The 20,676-nt window shown below is 37.0% G+C and overlaps 1 protein-coding gene across 3 annotated transcripts in view; it reads right to left on the bottom strand.

Annotated features, from left to right (window-relative positions):
* FARSB (phenylalanyl-tRNA synthetase subunit beta) overlaps nt 1–20,676 on the bottom strand; it is an 896,824-nt gene that overhangs the window by 55,424 nt on the left and 820,724 nt on the right. The window contains exons 3-11 of one of the 3 annotated variants that reach the window (XM_050752079.1): nt 17,890–17,945; nt 14,231–14,385; nt 12,229–12,298; nt 11,225–11,340; nt 6,348–6,498; nt 5,140–5,248; nt 3,587–3,657; nt 2,081–2,142; nt 803–854 (exon numbers count right to left, since the gene is read on the bottom strand). In XM_050752079.1, coding sequence (XP_050608036.1) covers nt 803–854; nt 2,081–2,142; nt 3,587–3,657; nt 5,140–5,248; nt 6,348–6,498; nt 11,225–11,340; nt 12,229–12,298; nt 14,231–14,385; nt 17,890–17,945 — 842 coding nt within the window. The remainder of the gene's footprint in view (nt 1–802; nt 855–2,080; nt 2,143–3,586; nt 3,658–5,139; nt 5,249–6,347; nt 6,499–11,224; nt 11,341–12,228; nt 12,299–14,230; nt 14,386–17,889; nt 17,946–20,676) is intronic. The other 2 variants (XM_050752081.1, XM_050752080.1) reach the window with 2 other exon arrangements.

The following is a 20,676-nucleotide window of genomic DNA, read 5'->3' as shown; positions in this document are numbered from 1 at the left end:
CCAGGATGGTCTTGATCTCCTGACCTCGTGATCCGCCGGTCTCGGCCTCCCAAAGTGCTGGGATTACAGGCTTGAGCCACCGCGCCCGGCCAGCAACTGTTAATTCAAGTGTGAACAGACTACGTTCGGAGGGTTGAGTAATCTTAAAAGGAGTGAGACTATAAATTACTTATTTAATAAGTTCTATTGTTCTACAGCACTGTAGGATGCTATAATATAATTAACAAAAGTTTATTGTATATTTTCAAATATAGAGGAGCAGACTATGAATGTTCCCAACACAACGAAACAGTAAATGTCTGATATGATGGCTATACCAACTACCATGATTTGATCATTACATATTATATACATGTATTGAAACATCACACTGTACCCCATAAATATGTACAATTATTATGTGCCAATTAAAAAAACATGTTTTTAAAAAACTACTCAGTTAATTAGTTAATAGGAGAATAAATCAGAGGAATTATGACCACACAATGTTGTTGTATAATGTTGTGTGTTGACAACTGCAGTCAAACTGTCTGAATTTAGATTCTAGCTCTACCACTTAAAAATGATAAGCAAGGTATTTAACATCTCAAGGTCTCAGGGACTCCATCTGGAAAAAGCATAATAATAGCACCTATCCTCACAGGATGATTGTGAGGACTAAATCCATGTAATGCACACAGTATAGCAGCTAGCACACGGGTGGGTAGGTAGGGGACGGATAGACAGACAGAACATGAGTGGTCTATAGCCATTATTATTAGTATTGTTGTCATAATCATGAAGTCATTTCTTAAGCACTTACTGGAAAGGTATATGATTTTCCATTAGGAAAAACCACCTCAGCAGCTTCGACCCTAAAAACAAAAGTCAGAAATAAAATACTTAAGAAAAAAATGTGCCATAAATTACAGACATGTGTATGGTTATCAAATCTTTCATTTGGGCTACAACTACAGCCTCAACATATTCCATCCATCGCATTCCAACACTGTTTGGATTGATCTTGCTATATACAATATTACTCTACCGTTTCATCTCCTAGGGCTCCAATGTCCTTTTCAGGCACCACTTCCTTGAAAGGTTTATTTCCCAGTACTGCAAAGCATGCATCCTACGGGGACTCCTTGCCAATATTGACACACACATTCTAGGCTTTACCAGGGCAGTGTGTTACACAATAAAACTGACAGAATCAATGAAATGAAAATCAATTGAAAAAAAACCTGATACTGCCCATATAATTTCAATCACGCTTTCTACAGTTATATATTTGTTTTCAATTCTATTAATATTCTAGAATAAATTACGATGCTAGTACTAAGGATCATATAGATTTGTTAAATAGCTTTTTAAACTAAAAATATGCTTTGGAAAAAATACAGTAATCTTACCGATATGGGATACATGCTTTGCTCTTACATATGCCTCTCTACTTCTAGCTGTTCTTTTGCTGTTCTTCCAACTATATATTCTCAAATCCAGTGATCCCCAAACACAGCTTAAATTTCGTTGCCTCCATGAAGCCTTCTCAGATTGTATCAGCTGGCAGTAACTTGCCCTTACAAACTGCCAGAATATCACCGAAACTTTTTAAAGTACTTAACGCTTATGACTTTATCCAATATTTATGCATATGTCTTATCTCCCTGAACAGATTATATGTTCTAGTTACAGGAACCACATTTTTAATCTTTACATTTATTTGTTTATTCATTCATTTTTTTTTAAGACAGTGTCTCGTTCTATGATCCAGTCTTGAGTGCAGTGGCACAAACATAGCTCACAGCAGCCTTGACCTCCCAGAATCAAGCAATCCTGCTGTCTCAGTCTCCCCAATAGCTGGAACCACAGGAGCAAGCCACCAAACTCAAGCAATTTTTTAATTTTTTGTAGATATGGTGTCTTCCTATGTTGCCCAGGCTGGTCTTGAACTCCGGGGCTCAAGCAGTCCTCCCACCTCAGCCTCCCAAAGTGCTGGGATTATAGGTGTGAGCCACCGCACCTGGCCTATCTTTATATTTAGCACAAAGCCTTGCCTTCAGAACAATGGGCCATCAATAAAGGTGCTGGATGAACTTACGTAAATTGATTCTCACAGTATTCACTGAACATGGTGACAATAATATCAAGAACTATTTTTGCCTGCAAAGAAAAGAAAAGCAAGTATTATAGTAATCTATAAATATATTCTCTTCACTCAGATGGAAATGAATAAATATTTAATATAATTGTGTCCCCAAACATCTAACGGACCTTTACATATACATTTTAAGAAAGGAAGTGGAATAAAAGCAAGAGTAGGCCTCGCCTTATCTTCAGGTGTTCTGCGTTTATGCAGTTCTCTGACAGTTATAATCCATGACTGAGACAAATCGTTTCGTTCCCCCACTACCCCCAACCTCAGGTTCACTGGGCTTCAACAGAAACAAATGGCTAACTACGGGAATAAATCTTAACAATCTCCTAAGTCTCTGAAGCCAGACTGCTTGAATCCTGGCTAGCACTTACTAGCAGTATGACATTGGGCAAGCCACTTTTCTAACCTGTTAAGGAGATAATGAAAGTTCCTATCTTATCTGGTTCTTATGAAGATTAAATACATTGGCATGTAGTAAAGACCATATAGATTTGTTAAATATCTATCTATTTCAAAAAAAATTCTTAGAAAAAAAATACAGTGACCTTATTGGAATATATGCTTTACTCTTATATATATATTTCACTCCTATATATACAGGCTTCAGCAAAGACATTCAAGGTCTGTAAATGCATGAATTCAACTTTTTAAAAAAATTAATATTAAAGCTGTATTACCCTGACAGTATTTCTGAAGGCAAGGAGTACATAAAAGTTATAAATGAAATACCTTACAATGGTCTCTAATCCTATAAGATGTACATGAATACCATTTATTTGCCCTATTTCTATACTCCAGCCTTCTCCTGCCATTTGAGGTTACCTTTCTTAAATTCTTTAACTGCCACCTCATTTAACATATGTAAAGAAGTCGTATGTCATAGAAAAGCTTTCATAGCAATCCAATCCAATAGATGAACTGACCAAAAGTGGGTAAAGAATTATAGTCTAGATAATTCTGTGTGCATAAACCATTTATCAATTTACTAAACAAAGCTTCTTCAACCCAGTTCATTTTTCTTTTTTCTTTTTTTTTTTTTTTGGCTTTTACCAAGTACACAAAGGTACCAAATTACTCCACATACAAATTAAGTCAACTAGATAAACAATTTATATGGATCTCCCTACAGTACTCATTCCATGTTGTGTTTTATAGTTATGTACATGACTAACTCTCCCAGCAGGAGTTCTTTCATGTGAAGAAACATGTAACTCATTATTAAATTCTTGGCACTGGAAAGATATTCGGTGTTCACTAAACATCTGTCGAATTAATGAAAGCACCATAACCAAAGTGTAGAATATCTCTATCTTTTTAATTGTCTAAATTTCTAAAATATGTTCCCACCTACAAAATGCACATATTTTAAATTTTAGCCATTTAGTCTTGATCCGGAAATAAAATCTATCCCATCTGATCATACAAAAATTGAGTAAAAGTTTTATTTACCTTAGTAAAGTCAGTTCCCGTGCATTCAATAAAAATATTTCTAGTATTTACTGTTATTCTGGAATGATCCCCTGCAATGAACACAAAACAATAACAACAGAGTAACTAGTTTTAGAAATAGAAGTGCACTATTAAGCTCAACAAAACAGAAACTACATTTTAAATGTAAAACATATTAAAAACTAACACCTTGGCCAGAGACGGTGGCTCACACCTGTAATCCCAGCACTTTGGGAGGCCGAGTTGGGCAGATCACCTGAGGTTAGGAGTTCGAGACCAGCATGACCAACACAGAGAAACCCCTTCTCTACTAAAAATACAAAATTAGCCAGGCATGGTGGCACATGCCTGTAATCCCAGCTACTTGGGAGGCTGAGGCAGGAGAATCACTTGAACCCAGGAGGCAGAGGTAGCGGTGAGCTGAGATGGTGCAATGGCACGACATGGTGCAATGGCATTCCAGCCTGGGCAACAAGAGCAAATCTCTGTCTCAAAAAAACAAAAAACAACAACAACAAAAAAACTAACACCTTAAGAACAAAGGGAAAAACAATTTTTATTTAAAGCACCCACTGCAAGTTGAAGAGTAAAAATAAAATAATTAACAGGCCTTTACTGAATGCATACAATGTGTCAGGTGCTATGTCAAGCACTTAACACAGGTTGTCTCCTCTAATCTTTACCACAACCCCATGATGTAATTGCTGGCAAGAAACTAAGTTTAGAGAGATTAAATTATTTGACCATGATCACGAGCAGCAAGGCCAGGATTTGGGTCTAGATCTGGTTAACTCTGGGGCCCATGTTCTTAACTGCTGTAACTGCTAGGGTCCAAGATCTCGAGAAGAAGCTGCTTCTTCTCATAGCAAATCAGCTAAGCCTCCTTCTTACCTCCAGAAAGGCAAACATCTATGTCTCAGACATCATTAAATTTTGTAAATACATTCAAACTGTCTCATAAAAATAACCTTCAGAAAGGAATTAAGAGGGCAAAATTTAAATTAAAAGCTTTCGTTTAACTATATAACTAGGCAAGGCTAGGCATGGCAGCTCATATCTATAATCCCAGGGCTTTGGGAGGCCAAGGTGGGAGAATCGCTTCAGCCCAGGAGTTTAAGGTTGCACTGAGCCATGACTGCACCACTGCACTCCAGCCTGAGTGACAGAGCAAGAGCCTGTCTCAAAATTAAAAAAAAAACACACAAAAGAAAAAAAACTACAGACATGACAGAGTTTGACTTTGAGTTTAACCAAGTGAATTACCTGCTAAAACCAAAACATCAATAACCTTGGGAGAAATATAACAGAACCCAAAGCCTAGCATCAGAAAATATTTATAAGTGTATGAACATATTATAAATTACATAAGAATCACCAGTAAAATGTTGTTGAATAAATGAATGAAAAGAATGATTAGAATCTACAAAAGACCTGAGATACTCAGATTATGAGTTATTTGAATTTGATTTAGCCAAGTCTATTGAGAATTCTAGAGAAATGTTGAAGATTAAAAAGAAACAGCAAAGATCTGTGATGCTTATAAAATAACTCACCATTGATGATGGGAGGCATTGAAAGGACGACACCATTGCTATCATAGATAACTGGATACAGGGGTTTGTTTTCAATGATATGCAAATAATGTTTAAGGTGATTATCAGTCTGAAAACAAATTAAGTCAAATAAAATTAGTTTGTTTTTTTTAATTTCTATCACTATAGTTTACATACTGACCTAATATTAAAAAAGAAAGGAATGCCAGGCATGGTGGCTCATGCCTGTAATCCCAGCACTTTGGGAGTCTGAGGCGGCTGGATCACCTGAGGTCAGGAGTTCAAGACCAGCCTGACCAACATGGAGAAACTCCATCTCTGCTAAAAATACAAAATTAGCTGGGCATGGTGGCACATGTCTGTAATCCCAGCTACTCGGAAGGCTGAGGCAGGAGAATCACCTGAACCCAGGAGGTGGAGGTTGCGGTGTGCTGAGATTGCGCCATTGCACTCCACCCTGGGCAACAAGAGCGAGACTCCATCTTAAAAAAAAAATAAAATAAAATAAAATAAAAAATAAAGGAGGGGAAAAGTCAGAAAAACATTAAAACAGACCCAAATTAAAGAAAGTTCTAAATTTATAAGATTTTCTAATATAAATTAATATTCCAATATTCAATGCACATAATTGAGTCATTTCTCGAGAATGAAAACAGATTTGCACTGGTATGCCTGAATCATTTCAAAGGAAACATAAACCATGACAAAACTATTTAGATAAATCGGAAGAAGTCACTTGCAAATCAGGGCAAGGATGACACTGCTTTTTCTAAATGACAACTATTTTTTCTACTTGTTAAATACAATCCAAAGTGACTACTGAATTCATTTTCGCTGCTGGACTTCTAAATAATGGGAGATAGACAGCTTGTAACAGTATTTCCCACAAAAAACACTAGCTAAGTCTTGCTGTTCTTTAGACTTGCATGAGTTTCAACTGCAGATTACAATGTGGTACGGTCTACTTCAGTGGTTCTCAATCCTAGCAGTACACTGAAATCATATCAGAGGTTAAAAATGTAACAATAAATAAAATAAAACTATGTTCAGGTCCCACTCTAGATCAGATGAATCACTATCTCTAGGTTGGAGCCCAGACACTGCAATTTTTTAAAAGTATTCATTACATTTCCCTAGTTGCAAGGCTTGACTTTGATGGAATTTCATGATTTTTGCAAAGCTGCTGCATAATCAAAAAGAATATTTACCTTGTATATGTTCATCAGTTCACAGGCTGTATACTCCTTGGTCTTATTTAGAGGCTTGAATTTAATATCTGAAGGACGCTTTGCAGTATAAGTAAATGGGCCTGACAAAGTGTCCAAATCATGGGTGCCAATAGCAACCAATGCTCTTTTCCTAATTGTGGAGAGGGTGAGGGAGAAGGAGGGAGGAAAGGAAAGGAGAATGAGACAGATTTGAATATTCTAAAGCACATAAACATAGACTACATATTTTTTTAAATTATTTCAGATACTTCCCTGAAACAGCATATTGCTACTACATGGCATCATTAGTGGCATATAATGAACAAATTCTCACAACCATTAAGAGTACTGAGAAATCACAAAACTACACGAAACACATGATTTCAGGAGCTGAAGAAAATTCCTTGCCATTATGTTTTCCCAAATGCTGTTTCTAAGATATCTTCAAAGTTAGCATTTCCTTTACCTCTTTTAACCTATTTCTTCTTGATATACTCAAGTAAACATGTTTTAATAAATCAGAATGAACTACCAAATTGTGGGGTTTTTGGCTTTTCTATATTTTACTAAATTTTATCACATAGCTGCATTACTTTAGTTGTGGAAAAAATTTAATTTTAAGAGCTCTGAATTACAGTTCAAGTTTACTTTAATGTATAAGGAAAGTTCCAGAGGTATTCATTTGACTTGTTCTACAGTTTATCCACAAAGGATTTAAGGTAATTTTAGGAAATTACAGCAAGCTACAAAATAGGAGAGAAAGAAATAGAAGTAGGGATGTAAAACTGAGCCAGGAAATGTTAATTCTGAATTAGAATCTAAAGGCCTAAGTCTTACCAGGAAAGGTCACAAGTTTGGCTTTCTAACAGTCAATTTGAAAAGAGGAACTTGGTCAAAATTTGTGTTCTTAACATACTTTAGTTTAAAAAGTATGTGCACTAAAATTAGTTTAAAATGCTTAATATTAAATTTTAGTCAACTTCCAGGACTGCAGGACTGGTGAACTAGAACTTTAATAAACAGGGTTGAAAAGAAATGTTAACAGGCAATAAGGGAGTGTTACTTTACTCAATTACTCATATGCTTACAGAAGATAATAAACCCAGAACTATCACAGGATAAAATATACATGGTTCAATAAATGTAGGTAAATTAATAATTGACAAATGCACAGGTAAGAAAGTCTGTTTTCTTAGATGTTAATATTGGTCCCTTAATCCTAAAACAGCACCTCAAAACATCACCAAAATTTCAACTTCAAATCAGCAACCAAAAAAACATAATTCCAGACGAATCAAAGACCTAAGCATTTTGACAAGCAAAAGACAAACATACAGGCACACATACAAAAGACACCATAAAAATTATTCCAAGGAAATATAGAGGCCAGGTGGGGTGGCTCATGCCTGAAATCTCAACACTTTAGGAGGCCAAGGCAGGAAGACTGCTTGAGCCCAAGAGTTCAAGACCAGCCTGGGCAACATGGTGAGACCCCAACTCCACAAAAAATATAAAAATTAGCTGGCTATGGTGCCACACACTTGTGGTCTCAGCCACTTGGGAGGCTGAGGTAGGAGAATCACTTGAGCCAGGGAGGTCAAGGCTATAGTGAGCTGTGATTGCACCACTGTAGTCCAGCCTGGGCAACAGGGTGAGACCCTGTCTCAAAAACAAAACAAAACAAAACAAAAAGATAAGAAAATATAGAAGAATATGCTTAAAATTATAGGACACTGCTTCTTAAGTAGGTCATAAAATCTAAAAGTCATACAAAAAGACTGATAACTATACCCAAATTAAAAACCTTACATGTCCAAAAGAAACCAAAAATCAAAAAACACAAAAAAGGTTTACAACATATGTACAGGAAAAAGATTAACACTCCAAATATAGTAAGATATGAAAAAACCAAAAATATTCAGAAATCAAGATTTTATCTAACATAATGGTAAAAATTTCAAAGTCCTGCTATAAAAGAGCAGCAACTGAAAGCTGAAAGAACTGAGCGGAAAACTGAACCACTGCCGAGTCTGAATCTAGCCTAGTATTCAAGTATTTGCCTGAAAGAACAAAAACCACTCTTCAGAGAAACACAGCAAAGTCAAGACTCTTCCCTAATATGATATTCTATATGCATCAAAAGGCAACGGACATGAGAAGAAATATGGAACACATGACTCTTACTCCAGACAAAACCAGTCTATAGAAACCAACACTAAGATGCCCCAGATTCTGATACTGCCACACAGATTTTAAAGCCGCTACTAAAAAATGTTCAAGAATTATGGAAGAACATACACATAATAAATAGATGAGGAAATATCTGCAGAAAAGAAGGAACTATTTTTTTTTAAAGGCAGTGGATTGCAGAGATGAAAAGTAAAATAACTGAAGTATAAGACTCACTAGGTACTTCAAGCCAAGACAGAGTAACACACTAGATTTACTCTTGCCTGAAACAACCGAAGAGCAAACTGTACGGAGCAATAGTTTTTATGGCACCTAACAGCAGGCAATGAAGGGCAGCAATCCCTGAGACACAGTAAACAAGTGAGATGAGCCCTGACTATAGGGCAGGAAAGAGGGCCCAGTGGAGCCCAGGAGACTCTGAGAGCAAGAGACATAGCTGAGAGTTTGGGAGGCCAAGGTGGGCAGAGTACCGGAGAAAAGCAGAGAGCTACACACAGAGAGAACTCTGAAGATATGCAGAGGGTCCCACTCAAGTACTGGTGAGTTCAGTATTGATCAGAACATGCAGCTGAGAAAACTACCCAAGGCCAGGAAAGAAGTACTCAAGGGAATCAGAGGAAACAGTGCTCCATGTTCACACAGACTAAAACTTCACTGCTCATGTAGCAATGGATACAGTAGGCAAAAGGGTCTTGCCTCAGCAGTAGGGACTAATTAGCCTAAGAAAGAAGCTTAATCAATAAAAATAGAGGAAAAAAATAAGAGAAGAATCAATGAAACCAAAAGTTCATTCTTTGAAAGATCAATAAAATGAGTGGTTCACGCCTGTAACCCCAGGACTTTGGGAGGCTGAGACAGGAGGATCACTTAAAGCCTATAAGGCCAGCCTGGACAACAAAGCAAGACCCGTATCTCTACAAAAAATTAAAAAATTAGCCAGGTGTGGTGGCTCATGCTTGTAGTTCCAGCTACTTAGGAGGCTGAGGCAGGAGGATCACTTGAGCACAGGAGTTTTGAGGTTACAATGAGATGATCATGCCACTGGACTCCAGCCTGGACAACAGAGCAAAACCCTGTCTCAAAACAAACAAACAAACAAACAAAGAAAAAGATCAATAAAACTGATAAACCTCTAGCCACACTGATCAAAGGAAAAAAAAGAGAGAAGACAGAGAAATGAAAGAGGTGACATCACTACAGATACCACAGATATTAAAAGGATAATAAGGAAATATTATGAACAACTTTGTCAATAAATTTAATAACTTAGACAATATCAATATATTCCTTGAAATACATAAACTTCCAAAGCTCATTAAAGAGGTTAATTAGGATTTACTGACAGAAAAGAACTCTGGCACACCAAAGTATTAGGATGTGTTCAATTCTCTTCCCCTTAGAAAAAGCTCATGATTTCCAGAAATACCAAATAAAACAGAGCTTAAAGTTAAATTAAGACAATGTCTATTTAGATTAAAATAGCTTCTTAAAATAAAAAAGATAATAGAGCCAGAGCAGATAATCTAGCTCAGCCACTTAAGTTACACCTATACTTGTCAGAAATCTTGTATTTTGTTCTTAATTTTGAAATCATATTTAAATTGTTATTGTTTTGCTTAATAATGACATATTAGCAAGCTGAAATATAAACTCTTCTATATAAAAGGACTGGGAATAAACGTTATTTGGAATCTGAAAAAAAGTGTTGCTTCTACCACATGCACAAAGATGTTTTTCATCATAGCAGAAAATGTCTATGGTTCTCCCTCTATCCCGTCCCTAGCCCATCCCATACACATAAACCCCTCCTAGGCTCTGTAGTTTACTAAACTACAATTACTAGCAAATAATTGCAGCAGATCTCACACACAAAAAAATAAAAAAGTAAAAATTCTTTTTCTATTTTTATTTGAGACATATATAACTATTAATCATACCTTTGTATCGACATGCAGTAACTTATGTTGATCTATTTCAGAACCAACACAAATAAGCTTAATATGTTAGCTGAAGTCTGAGGTTTGTCATCATCAGTAAGTGTATAGTTTCCATTAGGATTCTGAAATACTTAAATGAGTTCAAGGATTACCATTGTTACCTTCACTGACCTTTAGGAGTTCAGAAATTATATAGGTTTGAAGATCATTGCCCTAAAGGGAGCTGTGCAGGAAATTATGCATAGTAATGTAAAGACTGAATAAGTAAAATTTAGTCACTTAAACTCAAGTTCTGTCAATTTATAATTATTCTCACTCAAAAACTGAGAATAAGCCAAAATTTTATTTCCATTTTAAAAATGATATATCGTACTTCATTATCATGGTTTATACTTAGTAGTATAATCCACTGCTGATCTGAACCAAAACAACAACCAAAAGCAGGGAAGTCTCTAGGACTAGATAATTCTTCTCTATACAATATTCAAAATATACCTCCTGTTTCTTCATGCATATGCCATTTACAAGCAGTAACAGGTATTTGGTAAAGCCAAGTTAAATCCTCATAATCTGTCACATACTATTAATTCAGAAATGCTTTGTGAAAAATCTGCAGAGGAAGAAAGGAAGGAGAGATAGAAAGAGGGCAGAAGTGGCAAGAGAGAAGAGGGTGAGGGATCAGGATGGAAAGGAGATAGGGAGGCAGAGGGAAAGGGGAAGACAAGGAAGAAAGAAAATGCAACCACAAACCTGCAAATATTCTGATGTAATTTTTCCTGAAGTTCAATGAAGCTATCATATCGATCTTTAGTAAACTTTATATTACGGAGAACTGCTGCTACCGCAAAAGGACGTATCTTAGCTGTCTGAAATTCATAATATCATTAGAGATAGCAAACAGTAAGGTTTTTCTTTGTAATATCTTGTAATAGGAAGGCAGCTGCACTCTTGCCACTGGCATATATTTTCATTCAAACAAGTATGTATTAATTTATTCAGTCAACAAGTAATAAAGTGGTAAACTAGAGACAAAGTCACTACCTTCACAGAATTTATATTTCAGTTAAGATTTCTGAAAATGTATTAAATAATCGAGAAAAAGTTTGCTCATAATTCGTATTTTTACCAAAACAACCCCTCCGAAAAGTTTAAAATCTTTTAAAATTTCATTAACATTCCACAATTTAAACAATTATATCTCCAATGTGTTTTAAACATGCATTGGATATTATTATCCAAAACTATTTATGGAAAGCAAAGGCTTGTTTTTTTTCATTCCTAGGTTAAAAAAATTTTTTTAAGAGCTAGTGACTAAGTATATACTCATTTTAGTAAATGATCAAAGAAAATCACATTTTTTAGAAGGGTAAGCTTTGGGCCAGGCACAGAGGCTCACACCTATAATCCCAGCACTTTAGGGGGCTGCAGAGGAAGGATCCTTTGAGCTCAGGAATTTAAGACCAGCCTGGACAACATGATGAAACCCCATTTCTAAAAAATACAAAAAATTAGCTGGGTGTGGTGGTGTGTACCTGTACTCCCAACTACTCTGGAGGCTGAGGTGGGAGGATCACTTGAGCCTGAGAAGCAGAGGTTGCAGTGAGCCAAGACTGCACCACTGCACTCCTGCCTGGGCAACAGAGCCAGACCCTGTCTCAAAAAAGAGTAAGTCTTGTTTCTTTTTCCTCCCCACCTTATACAGATATATACAAAAGAAAATATTTTAAGGAAAAATAAGAATTTATCCTTATTACCTCTTCTGTGATAATCAATTTCTGGATTTTTCCATCAGGCATTACCCGTTTATACACTGGAGCCTTTATCCTAAAATAATATTTAAATGAATTTACTCATAATTAATCAAGACATTACATAAAATAATTATATTCTATGCTGTATATGGGAAGTATACAAAATGAATTAGGGCAATGGGTTGAGTTATAGCAAGTCAAATTTTGGCTGAACACTAAAAATAAAAAAAAATAAAATAAATAAAAACTAACAAACTTTTTAACATTTAAAGTTGTCCAAAAATGACATAAGATGCTTCACAGTAATGTATTTCCTATCACTAGCATCCCAGCAGAAGCTACAAACCGTTAACTGAGCAATTGTTTAAGGAGCATTTCAACATCAGCTGAGAGACTGGATTAGATAACCTTTAAGTTATGATAGTTATTCTAACCATGAGATTCTGAGCTTCCAGGAAAAAGCAGAGCTTATGGAAAATACAGATTCCCTGGTTCCATCTGGACCTACTATTACCAGATGATAAAATAAGTCAAGACAAAGATTTGGTAAATGGTGCAATTTGAAGGCATCTCTAGGGAACTCTTATCATAGGGAGAAGTTGGGAACTACTGTTTTAAGGCAGTGCTTCTCAAATTTCAACGTGCTTACAATTAACTGGGAAGTTTGCTAAACCACAGATTCTGATTAATAGGTGTTGGGTGGCAACTAAGACTGCATTTCTAGTAAGTTCTCAGGTGATTCAGATGCTACTGGTCCATGGACTCACTTTAAGTAGAAAACATTTTAAGTTGCTTTCCTAATTCTGTCTGATCATAAAAATCACAAGGTGACTGGTAAAAAGACAGATTTTCATTGGGTAGGGTTGGGAAATGAACTCTTACAAGTTATCCTTGATCCTAAAATAAAAGCATCTGATTGTCCTGCAGGAAACCAACCGGGTCAACTCCAAAATTTTAAACATCCTTAACCTAATGCCTAATTATCATCATTTCACCAATACCCATCACTCACCTAAATCCTCACAATTTCAGAATCTAGCCCATCAGTCAGAACTCTTATTCTTTTGCAGATGACCAGATAACGTAGAAGTAATCAAAAACAAAAACAATTAATTTTTAATAGCTATTATTTTTTTCACTTTATATATTCGCTACCCTCTATCCTTTTTTTTTTTTTTTTTTTTTTGAAATGGAGTCTCCCTCTGCTGCCCAAGCTGGAGTGCAGTGGCACAAATCTCAACTCACTGCAACCTCCACCTCCTGGGTTCAAGCAATTCTCGTGCCTCAGCCTCCTGAGTAGCTGGGATTACAGGTGCACGCCACTATACCCAGCTAATTTTTGTATTTTTAGTAGAGATAGGGTTTCACCATGTTGGCCAGGCTGGTCTTGAACTCCTGACCTCAAGTGATCCACCAGCCTCGGCCTCCTGAAGTGCTGGGATTACAGGCACATTGTCCAGCCCCTCTATCTTTATTAAATGAAAAGTTGGAAAGGGCCTTATAAATCTTCTTCATTATAGATTAGGAAATTGAAACTAGAGCAGCCAACTAACTTGCTCAAGATCACGGAGCCGTCATAAGGTCTTTGGTTTTCCAGTTAGGAGGCTTCACTCCTGAGGTTCCTTAGAACTCATAATGTAAGGGTATTGCCAGCTCTCCATTTCCTCTCAACCTTTAACACATCTAGCAAACTACTCATTCCAATTAGATGATGGAGGGAAATCACACACACCTGCTAAAGAATTTTTCAAGATGCCATAAAAGCATTAACCACCAGTTTTAAAATATGCTCCCAAAAATGAATGGCTATGACTCAAATTTTCATGGAAATTTTCAAATGGCTACAATCTACATGAATCTAATCCTCAAATCAACCCTCTGCTGAGAGTTAAAGCTGCGTGCCTGTACAAGCTTTTTCCTAGAAATTTAAAAACGGCTGCTAATAACGACAAGGAAAGAAAGAAAATCCAACTTAGCAAAGTCTTTAAGGAACATATTTCCTTACCTTTCTTTGAAGACCTGAAGTCCTCGAACCAATCCTTCCAGACACAGGAGATCATATCTATTGGCAGGGACGTCAATTTTGTAAAGAACAACATCAGAGGCTCCTGCTGCCTTTACATTACCTTGTTCTTTACTTATTATTTCCTTCTCAGATGTCTAAAACAAGCCAAAAAGTAATGATAAAATTAAATAATTTAAATTCTCTTTAAAAAGTAAAAGTTGGCCGGGCGCTGTGGCTCAAGCCTGTAATCCCAGCACTTTGGGAGGCCGAGACGGGCGGATCACCAGGTCAGGAGATCGAGACCATCCTGGCTAACACGGTGAAACCCCGTCTCTACTAAAAAATACAAAAACCTAGCTGGGCGAGGTGGCGGGCGTCTGTAGTCCCAGCTACTCGGGAGGCTGAGGCAGGAGAATGGTGTGAACCCGGGAGGCGGAGCTTGCAGTGAGCTGAGATCCGGCCACTGCACTCCAGTCTGGGCGACAAAGCGAGACTCTGTCTCAACAACAACAACAACAACAACAACAAAAAAAGTAAAAGTTGTCAGCCCTATAGGGCAGTAACTACATTATACATATTTTCTACAAGAACACGGGATTTTTATATCCATGACAAAAACAACATGACAATATTAAGTGTTATAATCGTAGCAGACAGAAAAATACTTCAACTTTAACTGAGTTCGGATATCTGGCATCCTCAATCTCCCCAGAACAGCACAAATCCATCTAAACAAAGGTCCACAAGCAATGGCCCGCTGGCCAAATCATACCTGATACTTGATAAAGATTTATTGGAACACAGACAGACCCATTCGTTTACCTATTACCTACTGCAACTTACACACTGCAATAGCTGAGTTGAAACAGAGACTATAGAGCCTACAAAGCCTAAAATATTTACTATCTGGCCCTTTACAGAAAAAGTTTTCCCATCTCAAGCTAAAGAAAATGAAAACATCAGCAGGTACATAAAGTAACAACAAAAGTGTCAAAGGGGTAAAAGAAAGACGATTCACTAAATAAAAGAAACACACCTTCTTATAGGATGACTCTAAAACTTAAATCCTGTGGGCACCCAAGTCCACATGACAATAAAAGGGACAGTGCAAAAACAAAAAACATTCAGAGACCATCAGACACTGGTGAAAATTAAAAGAGATAATAGGTGCAATGGGAGGCAAACTAGTGATAGTAAAGGGATAGTGAGGCAGAATTAAGGCAACCAAGAGGGAGATGACGGAAGAAACACCACTAGAATCACGGTGAATGCAGTGGTAAAGAGTTTAGAATATTTCAACCACCACACTACAGCAGAGCAACAGACTGTCTTAAACATAACCACTGCAGAGAAGTTACACTCTATTCCTTATGTTTACTACAGCAGGGAACTGTAAATAGATTTAAGAAATTTTCACTCGAAATGATTAAAAGTTATATTCCAATTGTTAATGTTACCTTTTAATTATTTGGAAACTCCACTTAACCCGAATTCCTACTATTTCCACCAACAACCTGCTAAAATAACTGATGGATTTCTATCAAAATATGTAATGATTTTTGTTTTACATGATGCCCTCCCACTGCCACAATATAAGTAGTTCAAATTTTTGACCAAATTAAGAATTATATCCACATTTGCACAGTATGCAGAGGAATTCACTTCTGGGCACTGAGTATTATGTGCCAAAGTCCCACCCAAGGAACCGCAGGAGTCTATGCAATGCTGGGGCTGTGTGAGGTGGTGCTGGGCTCCAAAAAACATCTACCTTGGGCATCTCGAACTTAGAAGGCAAATTTTTAAAATTAGGGAAAACGAAAAATGAAAAACAAGAGAATGAAGAGGAGGAGGAAGGAGCAAAAAGGGGGAAAAGAAAAGAAGGGGAAGAGGCAAAAAGAGGAGAGGAAGAATTCGAGTTTAAACAACGTTCAATCAAAGGGGTTAATAAAATTACTGTTTAAATAGTGAAGAAAGCTGAGTCACCTCCCAGGAGATGGCAGATCTCAGAAGGGACCTCTATACAGAGAAGATAATACAATAACCAGAGAAATGAAGGCATCTGCATTCAGTTTTCAGCAGCACCGCCTTATCCACAGGGGATATGTTGCAAGCTCCCCAGTGGATGCCTGAAACCTTGGAGAGTACTAAACGTTACATATACCATGTTTCTTCCTATACATACATACATACCTATGAGAAAGTTTAATGTATAAATTAGGCACAGTAAGAGATTAACAACTAATAATAAAATAGAACAATTAAAATAATATACTATAATAAGAGTTATGTGAATGCAGTCTCTGTCTCAGAATTTCTTATTGTACTATACTCACCTATTTTCAAACCACAGTTTGCTGCAGGTAACTAAAACTGTGGGTAAGGAGGAACTGCTGTAAAAAAAGATCTAAATCCTTTGCAAAAAAAAAAAAAAAAAAGAGAGACACAGAAGCTTTCAGCTTCTTTCAGTTTCAGCATCTCAACTCATAAAATGACCATATGTAAGATTTGTCAGTGCTACCTGACAAAAATCTTACAGAAATTAAAAACCACATAAATTTCAGAGTCAAAAAAGAAAACCATAAAGATCATATAATCCAAACCCCTTATTTCACAAGTGAAAAGGAGGCCCAGAGAGACTCGTCTGGACTGTAGGGTCCAGACAGGCAAAGTAAGTATCCACAGTTACACAGCTAGTAAATGTTAGAACTAGAACTCAAATTATCTAACATCCAGTCCAACACTCTTAGATATCACATAACTTCACACATAATTCTGAGGTGTAAGTAAAATTACTAATAGTAACTTATAAACTACAGAAATCTCAGCCAATTTCTCAAGTATACAAATATTGATTAGTATAAAGATGATCTTTCTGTAACATTAGTAAGGCAGCAGGAAAAATAAGGTAAGACAATGTACAGTTTTTTAGCCTGAAGATTTTTTAACTTTACACCTAAGGTAGTGTTATAAAAACACTGAATAGGTGAAGATAGAAGGCTTAGGAAAAAAATAACACTAACTACCAGTAAAGTATTTTTTAAATTAAAGTATGTCCTTAATAGATAATCATTGTTAACAATATTAAAATGTATAGCCCAGACTTAATTTTTAAAAATATTTTAATCATTATACAATCAAAAGTCAAAGAAACGCTTCCTCATTTTTATAAGCAAGACCTTAAAAACTATGAGCTCATTTTACAAGATCAGTGTATAGTAATGCATTAGTGCTGGTTGAAGAGGCACGGAGGAAGGCGATGGGGGCAGAGGAGGTGAAGGAGGAGGCGCTAGAGGAGAAGGAGGCAGGGCAACTCTGGTTGAAGCAACATTTCTACTGCTTCTTGGTCCCTTTCTGTGATTAATTTGTCAAAGGAGGGAGCTTACTTTCATACTGGGGTTATCTAACACATTCTATCCATTTCCACAGCATGAGTCTGACAACAAGGTGATTGTAGATGGAATAAGGCATGAACCCCTTTTGAGATTTTAGTCAAAGCAACAGACAGAACTGGAGCTTAGCCCTCTGAACACAGAAATCACAGCCCACAAATGTTATCATCTTAGTCTAACTATAAGTAACAAAGATGAAATATAGCACACCCCTGAAAAATAAGCTTACGCACATAATCTTTGAAAAATAGACAAATATCCAATACATACAATTTCATCAAGTTCCAGACCAAATTCAAAACATAGTTCGTCAAATTCTTCGTCAGCTAGGAAAATAAACAAGGAGATGGTTAATTTTACTTCGTTCAGCATAAGTGAAAACTACATACAAATTGCATTTTCTTATTATTAATTGCTGTACACCAACCATACTACTAAATATCAGGCATCATGTTCATCATTTAAAAACAAACAGGCCAGGTGCGGTGGCTCACGCCTATAATCCCAGCACTTTGGGAGGCCGATGTGGGTGAATCACCTGAGGTCAGGAGTTTGAAACCAGCCTGGCCAACATGGTAAAACCCTGTCTCTACTAAAAATACAAAATTAGTCAGGCATGGTGGCACATGCCTGTAATCCCAGCTACTTGGGAGGCTGAGGCAGGAGAATTGCTTGAACCTGGGAGGCGGAGGTTGCAGCAAGCCAAGATCATGCCATTGCACTCCAGCCTGGGTGACAAGAGTGAAACTCTGTACCAAAAAATTAAAAAAAAAAAAGCTGGGCCAAAAAAGTTTAAGATTAAAAAAAGAAAAAACAATTAAAGGCTTGATTAACCTATGCTAATATCAACTGTAGTTTAGGTTACCTGCACTGGGAAGTTTGCATATACATAGAAAAAAAAAAAAAAAATCACCTGTTAAGTAGAGATCAGATATAAAGCAGGCTCCAAATCACACATCTCACACAACAGAATGTCACGTAAGTCCTATCATGTAAACTGGTCTGAGGTGGCCTGACACTTTCGGCTTTGAAGACAAGTCAATCAGTTTGAATTCTATCCCACTTATTAGATCTGAGAGCTTGGCACCTTATGTAAACTTCCTTGGTATCTCATGTCAACATTATAGCTGCGTCATCTATAAGATGGTATTTCACAGCCATTATGGCATGGTACTATTGGAAAGATTTAAATGATAATGCATAAAATGGACCTGGCATAGTACCCTGAGACATAGTGAGTCTACAATAATTAATAGTTTATGAGCAATAAGTAAAATAAGTTCTCTTCCTTATTTTAATATTATATCCTACTGTTTAGCTTTTCAGGGTTCTCATATTACCAAAAATTGAACACAAAACATAATTAGCAGCGCATTCTAGTGAAAACTGGTCTTAAGATTCCTGATTCAGACACTAAATTTCAATTTAACATCTATGTACTGAGTACCCACCTTATACCAGGCACTGTACTAGGTACCAGGGTTACAAACATAAATAAAACACAATTCCTGCCTTAACTACTACTTCATCTGGTAAAGAAGCCAGATGTGTAAATAAATATGACTATGTTAAGTACAAGGTACAGGGCTGGCACAAAAGAAGTAATCAGTTCCACTTATGGTCAGCTAAACTTTCACAAAAAGGATGAGTTCATCAGGCAGAGATCATGGGGAGTGAAATAGCATGGCAAATTTGGAAACTCTTAAGTAGTTCAACAATGGATGAAACATAAAGTTCATACCAGGAGAAAATATGATAGAACAAGGAGAAAGAGGTCAACTAACAATTTGCCCTCTTTCTTACAGACAGGCAATGGAGAATTATACTGAAGGGATTCTTCAGCTGGGCAAAAACATGATTATCTGCATTCTAAAGACTGCTCGCAGAGTAAGAGGATGGATTGGAGCAGGGAGTCTACTGCAATAGTACAGATGCGATATAGTGAAGGCTTCATTTAAAGCAGCACCAGCAAGAATGAGGAAGAAGGGATTAATATGAAAAACACTAAGGACGTGGAATGTAAAAGGCTCAATGGCCAAATGATGGGAGGTAGGAATAGGGAGTGTGTAGAAGGAGTCTAGGATGAATCCTGGATCTCTGGTTTGGAGGAAAAAGTGGGTGGGGCTATCATTAACTAGGGCAGGTAGTAACAGGTACCCAGCCTCCAAGACAGCCCGTTCCATGATCCCAGCCTCCTTGTATCCATGCTCTTGTGTGAACTGAGGTCTGGAGCAATCACAAGAGTGAGTTTGGAAGCAGATTCTCCAGCCCAGTCAAGCCTTGAAATGACAGCAAACCCAGCTGACAGCTAGATTGCAACATGGTGAGACCCAAAGCCAAATCACCTACCTAAGCTACACCCTGATTCCTGTCTCTCAGAAATTTCGTAAAATAATAAAGGCTTGTTTTACACTCCTAAGTACTGCGGTAATTTGCTACACAGCAACAGACTACTAATACTTTGGATTAATTTGTTATATAGCAATAGATTACTAATACAGACTTTAGTCCCTGGAAATGGGGTACTGCCGTAACAAAAATGAAAAGCACGGGAATGGCTTTGGAACCAAGCGGTGGGCTTTGAGGAGCGTAAATGAAAACCTAAAGAAGCCTCATAGTCTCTGGTAAGGATACAAGTGAGGACATGGAGGAAAGTGAGGTACTGTTATCAGAAAATGGAAGAAGAGGAATCCTGGTTAAGCAGAGGCAGAAGGCTTAGCAACACCATTCCCTGCAGTTATCTGGACTGTAAAAAGTCAATGGGGTGATGTAACTAAGAAGATTTCCAACCAGTGTTCAAAGTGCCACCTGGGTTTTTCTTGTGCTTATGTGAAAAAAAGAGATAAGCTAAAGGAAAGGCTGTTAAACAAAAATGAGCCAGGATGTTGGGGATTTTTAAAATTCTCATCTTCTCCAGATGTGAAACAATGCTAAAATTGAGGAAAGACCAAAATCCAAGGCACTGCCAGGAAAAATATGGTCCAAAGATAAAATCAAGAGTATGACCGTAAAATCTTAAGACCCAGAAAGATCAAAGGCACTAATCATTCCAACAAA

Source organism: Macaca thibetana, chromosome 12, assembly GCF_024542745.1.
Source record: "Macaca thibetana thibetana isolate TM-01 chromosome 12, ASM2454274v1, whole genome shotgun sequence".
Classification (NCBI taxonomy): Eukaryota; Metazoa; Chordata; class Mammalia; order Primates; family Cercopithecidae; genus Macaca; species Macaca thibetana.
This window is presented reverse-complemented; position numbering and strand designations above follow the sequence as displayed.